The sequence below is a fragment of the Hirundo rustica genome, chromosome 11 (assembly GCF_015227805.2).
Source record: "Hirundo rustica isolate bHirRus1 chromosome 11, bHirRus1.pri.v3, whole genome shotgun sequence".
NCBI lineage: Eukaryota > Metazoa > Chordata > Aves > Passeriformes > Hirundinidae > Hirundo > Hirundo rustica.
In genome coordinates this window covers 19,413,381-19,422,190 of record NC_053460.1, presented here as the reverse complement: position 1 = coordinate 19,422,190, position 8,810 = coordinate 19,413,381, and the positions used below count along the sequence as shown (strand labels likewise).

General features: G+C 42.6%; 1 protein-coding gene across 3 annotated transcripts in view; it reads right to left on the bottom strand.

The window, feature by feature from the left end:
- Nucleotides 1-367: 367 nt before the first annotated feature.
- The window catches only part of CDH5 (cadherin 5), a 28,983-nt gene continuing 20,540 nt past the window's right edge, over nt 368-8,810 (bottom strand). For all 3 annotated transcript variants that reach the window (XM_040075019.2, XM_040075018.2, XM_040075017.2), the window contains exons 7-12: nt 7,193-7,446; nt 6,478-6,620; nt 5,933-6,057; nt 4,358-4,466; nt 3,826-4,071; nt 368-3,004 (exon numbers count right to left, since the gene is read on the bottom strand). In XM_040075019.2, coding sequence (XP_039930953.1) covers nt 2,511-3,004; nt 3,826-4,071; nt 4,358-4,466; nt 5,933-6,057; nt 6,478-6,620; nt 7,193-7,446 — 1,371 coding nt within the window. In that variant the 3' untranslated portion in view covers nt 368-2,510. The remainder of the gene's footprint in view (nt 3,005-3,825; nt 4,072-4,357; nt 4,467-5,932; nt 6,058-6,477; nt 6,621-7,192; nt 7,447-8,810) is intronic.

Sequence of the window (8,810 nt, the reverse complement as noted above, 5' to 3'; positions counted from 1 at the left end):
TGCTCTGGGACCGTGCTGAGCCACAGCTGAGACTCTCTTTCCCACCTGAGAGGCAGCAAAGCAGGGCAGAAGCTCAGGGGTGGTTCAAAGCCACCCTGCTGCCTGGCTGCTGAAGTCCCTGCGGGGCTGTGGGATAGGTCCTGCAGCACTGGCAGAGATGCCACAGGGTCCAACATTCCCGGCTGCACTGCTGGAGCTTTTCTCTACCAACAGCTGTGCGACGAGAGGGAGAAAACTGCTTTCACAGAAAGTTCTTTGGTGAGTTGGTGCCTAGGCTGGGTTCACTTTGAGTGTTTTTATGGTTGAGGTCACTGTGGCACAAAGCCTGACCTTGTCTTCCGAGCAGAACTCATTAATGCGCAGAAAGTCCAAACTTGAGATTGGCTTTTATGTAGTAAAAAAACCAACATAATACAGTACAGGAATATAAAAAGAAACTGTCCAGTGCAAACATCATATACATTGGAAATGGATACAGTGTTCCTTATAATAACTTTTATAAAAAACATGCTTAAAGCCAGCAATTCTAGGTAATAGAATCTGGCTAATACCTACCAAAGTACTTGATTTACTGCACTAAATAATTTCATAACTAACTTTACCTGCTGATAGCCAATACCATAGGTACTGACAAAATCCTTAAATTGTAAGTATTAGTAGTTAGCATTCTTTATAATACACAAACACGTGGAACCCCTATAGCACATACTGCTGGCTGGATTAAGCAAAAGCGAATGAATCCATTCAAAACAAAATCAAAGCTGTCACCACAAATGTACTTTTTAAAAACAAAGGATGGGATCCAAAGCTGATTTGAACGATGGACAGAATTCTCCTCAGTTTTCCTTTAGTTCATATTTGAAAATTTTACTGAGTATTTTGTTGATGTTGCATTAGTATCCAGCCAAGTATTGCATTGGACAACTTTTTACAGCAGTGAGGAGCAGTGTAAGACCATTATTGTGCATTGCTATTTCCTGCCAAGAAAACATTTTGGGAGAAGAGAGTATGAATTAGAGATGATGTGAACAAGTAAAAAGCAAATTTGTGAGGTTCCACCATACTGGTTTAAGAAAAAAAAAACAACCTAGTATTATTTGGTTAGCTACCAGATTTAAATAATCAAATCAACTAAACTAATAGATACATCTCCAGCACAGATCCTGCACAGTGGAGGATCTGTGTAGTAGGGCTCTGTTCCTGTTGGAGGCAACAGGACTCTGCACTGCTGGAAGCCAGAGACAGGCCATGGTCCTAAGGGACCCGCTTTTTCCAAAATGTATTTGTCTGGGTCACTTCCAGTGTGGGAAGTTTCATTCTGTGGCTCTTCACCAGGTGGGAAACTGAACAAAATCCCTTTCCAGGGATATGGAGGCTGCAGCTCCAAACCTGCCTTACATTCGTGGTGCTTTTATGCAGCTGAGTGTGTGAGTGTGTAGCCACCTGGTTTGGGAGTCTGCAATAATTTCCTTGGTGGAAAACACTCCTTTTACAGTACCTGCTTAGAAAAAAAAGCACAACAGTTTCACAGTAATGAGGCCCTTCATGTTTTTGTCCCTGAAAAAATGCTATTGCTTTAATAATGCTGAATAAACCCCCTATTCAACCTCTTTTGAAATCTAGAGGGACCTATGTTTCCATCTAGAGAGATTTACAGTGTTGGAGTCTTAACATTCCCCTGATCTCCACATTTCCTGCCCTGCAGGATATGTTCCATTGAGTAACACTGAGATCCTATTTACAGAGAGAAGAAACAATTTTGCTGCTAGCTAGAGCAAATTCTAGCGTGCCAGAAATGTGCTCGAAAGTGTCATCAGGCTGTTAAAAATGACAGATGAAACCAGATTGTGTGTCTAAAAATCCTGTCTAATTTTATCTTGAGTAACTCATAGATGTAGTAGAAGGCTATACAGCAAAAATAATTAATAGAATGGAAAGAAGAAAAAAATAATGTTTCTTTTTGAAAGTGATGGAATAATTTCTAATACTAAGTGATAGACCATATGTTCCTCCTCTCCTCTATTGGGTAAGCATAAATAGGGAATATCAATAAAGATATTTCAAGAAGGGCAGGCAAAGCAGCCAGCTGGAGATCCAGGGGCCTTAAACATTCCTCCCCAATGCCACTGAACATCTCTCCCCCTGTGGAGGGTGACCTTGGATGCACGTGGATGGAAACTGCACAGGAGGAGAGGAATGAGGGAGAAACTGGGGACAAAACCAGGAGAAGTAGGAAAGATGGGGAGAAGAGGTGCATCCTGGAAGACTTGAGCAGGTCAGTGAACAGGAATTTTGGGGCAAAAAATGAATGTTAGCAAGGAGAGTAGCGCTGGGGGAAGTTAATATAGGTGATCTCTGTGTGTCTTTTTAACCCTACTGCAGGTTTTTTCCATGCCTGTTTGAAATCCTACTATGGCTTGAGGGAAGAGCTGTGAGTTCCTCTTTGGCCACTGGCAGTCTCTTGGTGTCTATCTGTAGCGGGAGGGAGAAAATTCATGGCTAGTTTGAGCTTAATACACAAAATCTTCACTTGGTTCTGATCCATACAGCTCAGCTAACATCTTGAACCTGGGTCCCCAGTCATTGAGAAAGTCATAATCAATGTCAGAGTCTGAGGAGCCTGAGCCCAGAGAGCTGAGGGACTCTGCGATGGACTCGGCGCCTTCGTAACCATAGATGTGCAGGGTGTCGTAGGGCAGCAAATCTCTGTCGTTGTCAGCCTCATCCTTCTTCACCTCAATCATCATCTCCATCCCCCCAGCTCCAGCGGGGATGTCCCCAGGAGGTTTCTGGATCTGTGCATATGGAGAGGGGGCAGCTTCTGCCTTGAGGCCATTCTTGCGGACGGAGTTGAGCACGGACACATCGTAGCTGGTGGTGTCCATCTCACCCCCTCCCTCCTCGTCATAGGTGACCAGCTGCTCGTGGATCTCTGCCACGTTCCTCCCGAGCCCACTCAGATCCTTCTTGTGCCTCTTTCTCAGCAGAATCAGCAACGCAATCACTGCAAAGGAAACTTAGATGAGCGTGGGTGAATAGAGAAATAAGACACTAAAACAAACTGCCTTTAAGATACGTAACATAGTCTGAAGTGTTTTGTTTTTTGGATTTTTTTTGGAGTGTTTTTTTAACATCTATTTATTAAACAAGTAGTTAAAATTTCTGTTTAACTGTAGGATTAGTAGAGGTTCAGTCTGGTCAGGGATTGCCCAGCTGACTCTTGAGCTGGAATCACAAGTACAGGTGCATGGTGTGTCAAGGTCATTGAATCAACTACTGCCTTGAACAGGTAAATCTCTTAATGCCAAGCATCAGATGCTGCTTATGCGGTACTTGAAAAGCAGGCCAGTTCTCACAGTTCTCAGGCAAGAAAAAAGTATTCAGCCTTTTCTGATAGATTTCAAATGCAGCAAACAGGTACTGGTCTGCTGATTTGTTACAAACGTATTTATGCTCACTGTATTGCTTAAATTGTTTCCAGAGTAGTTCTGCCACAGGAACCAGAAATCCTGTTGTTATTGCCCCAGCCCAAATTTCCTGTTTTATAGCTGTGTATGAGGCTGGTCCCAGTAAATCAAGTATATTATGCATGTGTGCGGTAGTCTTTCCAGTGACTCAGCCTGTCTAGAGGGGTGAGCAGCTTTGCAGCTGAAGCTTTTCCAACAGGCCAGATAGGAAGAGCACGTGAGATGAATCAAATTGGTACAACATTTCTGGCTTTATGACCATTTCATAGCCACAGAGCTTTTGTAGATCTCAGCTAAAGAAAGAAAAAACGATCCTCACACTGTAGTGCAGAGAACATTCCAAAAGTCAGATACTCACCAATGATTGTGAAGATGCAGATAAAAATTGCCACCAGTGCTTGTATGCTGACGCCAACCTGCTTTGCCCTCTCCTCACAGAAAGTGAAGTTGCCTTTCTCGTTGCACTTGCAGACACTGATGACCAGAGTGTTTGTGCTGGTGAGGTCAGGGTCGCCGTTGTCTGAGATGAGGACAGGCAGGTAGTGGAATTTGACCAGTTCCCGATTGAACTGTCCGTATCTGACAGTGATGTTAGCCGTGTTGTCTGGAAGAAGTGACAACATCCCATTAGTGATAATCTCTACCAGACTGTCCTCACAGATTACCAGTCAGCTGGGGCCTCTTCCCCTTAGACAGTGCCAGCCTTTCGGGAACACAGTGAAACTTTGGCTCCGTTAAACATACTTTTTTTTCAGTATGTTAAGCCTTTAAAAATAAACAGTTACTTAGCTCAGCTAGACCAACCACAGGTCAGTGCTACAGCTTTTCTTCCCTGAGTCCTAGGGTCCCACTCTGGGGAGCTGAGGAAGGGCAGTGCAGGGTTACGCTACCGTAGTTCTCAGTCAGGGAGAAGTTGCTGTCCTCTGTGGCCAGTGAGTATCTGAAGAAACCTCTGGGTGATGTTTCATCCTTGTCAACAGCTGAAATCCTGACAATCACCTACAAGGATGGAAAGGGTCACAGTTTTTAGTGTGCGTTGCCTCCAGTGATAAAACATGTGGAGTACTTGAGCTGGGCTGTGTAACCCTTCAGTAAACAGAAGGACACAGATATCTCAGGATATTCTGCTTCAAGTTTTTTCAGGCAAGCAATTTCTTTGTGGGACTTCAAAAAGACCAGTTTTGCCTCTTAAAATTTTGCGTAATGAAAGTATGAAAAAAAGCCTCATTTTTAGACATATGGCTTGTTGAAATGTCTAAGATGGTGTCTTCTAAAGTCCTCAGGCTACTCTGAGGTGTGACTCATTCTTGGAATTCCATTGTGACTGCTATGCCTGAAGAACATGCTTGGGATTTGCATTCTTCAACCTGATATATATTAGATGTATAAAATATAAAAAATATGTCTGATTATGTCCCAAAGGTATTTTAAAAATTAAACTAAAGGTGAAATTAATGCCTTCCATGTTCCATCAGAGAGTTCAGGCAGTGACAAAGTGTCCAGCTAGGAAAGAGTAAATTTTTTTTTTCAGTAGCTGGGAGGGGGCACAGTGGTTATTCTTGACCAGAAATTCATGTCATTTCTGAGAGAGGAGACACTCTCTTCCTGGAGAAGGGGTTTCTTCTGTTTGAGCAGGTATGGTGGAGGGAGTGGTGGGATAATGCTGGTGCTGAGCCAGAGGGAGCACTTTAGTGGTGTGGCTGCTCTGCACTCTATTTTTTTCTATAAATTTATTTTTGTGATTTATATTGTTGCTATTACAGTTCATTTTCTTATCTCATTGCTGTTTCCAGTAAATTGCTCTTATCTCAGCCCAGGATCTTTCCCTTTTGTTCCTCCAGTTCTCTCCATTCTGCTCTAGGGGAAAAGGGGGAGAACAAATGGTGTGTGGTTTGGAGTTTCAGTGGGAACACTAAACTGGGGAGTGCCACCTCTAAACCATGACACAAAGTGTCTCATTTAAACAAATATTACAGTATGGGCTGAACACTTGTGTCTGAGGCCAAACAGGTAAATCTGAAATACCAACACTGTGCCAGATAACACGATTTGTGTGTGCAGATCTGTGCGCTCTATGACTACAAAATAATGTTCCATGCAGAAATGTTTGTTTTACTAGTTTGAAATAGTTTCCTTCTCAGTATCACATTCAAGCATTTGTGTGATTGAGTTGCTGATTTTTGCTGTGCAAAGCTTGACTGTCCTTCATGGCTCAACTGTTAATACTTAGACATGAGAGCCTGGGGAGAGAGGGGCAGTGCAGCCCATGTGTGCAAGGAGATAAATATCAATATTCCAACAGTGCAATATCCTTTAGAGACATTCCTGACCACTGATGTTTTGGAAATCAGTAAAATGATTGGGTATTTTTGCATATAACTGAGACTCACTTTATTAAAAGACATCTTTCACTTTAGCTGACAAGCAGTAATTCAGGTTTCAGGGAAAAGCTCTCCCTGTCTCACCTTTCCAGGAGCAGCATTTTCACACACTCGGGGTTCCTCAGGAGAAACAAGTTCTGGAGCATTATCATTTACATCATCAACTATGACATGAACGTGGGCATGTGACTCTCTGTCGGAAAGACGGCCTGGAATGACAACAAGGATACAGGTCGAAGGTCTGGACTCCCAGTGCTGGCTAAACTCCCCTGCCCCCACTTTGTGCCCACTTCTGTGCCTCCCACATGATGAAGAATTTCTAGCTCCATCATAACTTAAAAACTTAAATTTTTCCTCTGAGATTTAGATATTTTCCTAAAATCTTCTGTAGTGGTGAAATCAAGGATCTTTCAAGAATAATATGACATTAGCTTATGGCTTAAAATGATCTCTGACCTATTTGTAGGGACTCGTTTGACTGGGAAGGTGATGATGCAAAGGAACACTCCTTTCATTCCTGGCTCAGTAGGAACAGGTTGTCAGGTTCTGCCTCTCTTTTTGATGAAGTGCAGCCCTGCTGGAAAGGTGAACCCGGATTTCTTTCAAACTGGGAAATGTGTGGCACTTACCATCTTCCAGGATCTCTACAGCTGCCACAGTGATGTTGTATGAGGAGCTGAATTCTCTGTCCAGTGGCTTGGGAAGTTGAATAACTCCATTATTGGATACCCTGACATAGTCTCCATTAGGACTTGCTCTACGCTGAATATATCTGTTTTTTGTTTAAAACAAGATATGTCAATGCAAGGCTGATAATGCTTTCACTTCATTTCTTCTCAGAGGAAGGTCAGACAGTTCTTGTGTGACAAATTACGTTAATATCTTGACCAGGAGGGCTGAGACTATTGCTCTAAAACCATGCAGGTTGTGAGAATGAAATACATCTGTTGGAAGAGTTTGCAGATTATTGTACTTTGCTCTTTCAGAAGTCTATTTTCTCCTCTAAGTACATGTTTGAGAGAGCTCTTACAATAAAAAAGTATAGCAACAAATTATAAGCATGTAAAAATATCCAGGTTTATATTTTTTCCCCTAAATCTGCAAATGTTTTATCAGTGAGTTCATGTAGTAATTACATGGGTAAATGAAATTCATATTCAGCTTTTGGTGAGCATGTATATCCGTGGCTACAATGCTGGAAAAATCAAATTGGATTTTTTTTGTTTTGTTTGGCATGCAGATTCTAAAAATTAGGGCCAAAGTCTGGGTTCTTTGTCAAATTCTTGGCACTATTAATGAATTCTGAGCTTTTAAATAGAATTGCTGAAGCTGGTGTTGTCTTACCTGATTTTCCGTTTAGCTGCATCGGGGTCCTCTGCATGAACTGAACCAAGTGTTTTTACTTCTGCATGATTTTCCCTCACTTTAAATTCATATGAGAGTTTGGTGAAGACAGGGGGCTCATCCACGTCGGTGACTTCGATGGTGACTGCTGAGATGCTCCGGGGGTTGCCGGATTTGAAATGCCGAAGGTTTACGGTGGGGTCTGTGGCCTCAATGCCAAACTTGTATTCTGATACTGTTTCAAAGTCCAGGGGCTAAAAAAAAAGACAATTACAGATATTCTTCCATTGGTGATGTCTAAGCAAACTTTCCATTGGCTCTCTGTGCAGATTTAAGGTCTGTGTTCTAATTCATGTTTGGCAATGTTACCGAATTTCATCTTGGCTGGACCCAGGGGAGAGCGTTTCCCAGCTGAACCTCTCTATCATAGCATGGCTAAAACTACCTCTGGTGTGGAACAGATTCATCCAGTAGTTTGGCAAAATAATTTTCTTTTGGATTAATTAATTTTCTTTTTATAAAGCCGTAACTGCCAAAACTTGGTTAGCTCCTGTCCCCCAAAGGCTGGGGAAGAGATTCTTCTCATGGCTAAGCTTTGTGTTCAGAAGGCACTCAAGGCAGATGGCAGACCTGCGCTGGCTGACAGCTGGGCATTTAGTGATACATGACATCCTCTTCCCTGTTTTCCCCCTTGCCTGAGACTATAAAAGGAATCTCACAATGGAAGGAAGGCCAGGAGCTTGGGCAGTAAGGAATGCTCCTTTTGAAGTTTCCTTTGTTCTACCACCGAGATTGTAAAAACACTGAGATACACAGCAGTTGTGGTGACTCTTGTTTTTCTTTCAGTAGACGTTGCAAAGGGAAGCAATGGGACATATCCAGCAGCTGACATTTTATCTCACACGGCTGTGTATTTAAAATTATGACATGTGCGCAGCCAAAATCACACTGCAAAACAGGGAGGTGAACTTTGCTCACTGCATGTTGGAGGAAGAGCTGGTTCCATGTCCCTCAGGAACTGTGTGTGCGGTCTGTGACTGCTCCTCCTCTGGGCAGGCACAGCATTCCCCAGCTCCTGGGAAGCTGGGAAGAGCTGCACCAGGTGAAGGTGCTCATACCCAGTGTGACCACAGCCAAGGATTTTACTGCCAGTCTTGAAATCCTTGGTACTGTTTCTCCTGAAAGTTTTCTCTTCTTAATGACATTTCTAGTCTTAACAGTTACAGAGAGACATTTGGAAGAGAAAAACACATTCCTGTCAATCTGAGGATTACAGGAGCTGATTTACAGTCCTCTCTTCTTTTTATTATTATTTTTTTTTTTAACAGCAAGTCAATGAAATCAATGAAGTCTTGGTTTGGCAATGCTCTGCAGGAGTCCCTTGGTACAAATTAAGTGGGTTTGAAAATTTAAAAAAACCACAAAGAACAGACCCTTACAAAGACTTTGGAGAGTCTTAAAGGCTTAAGAGAAATTAGTGGGGAAGCTCTGAAAACTCTGAAGAGCTCTGAAGCTCTTGAGGAAAGTAAGGGAACTGTGGCTCATATTGGAGCACATGCTTAACTGCCAAGATACTTTTAGAAAAGAGATCAGGTGGACTTGTTTACATTTTCTGCTT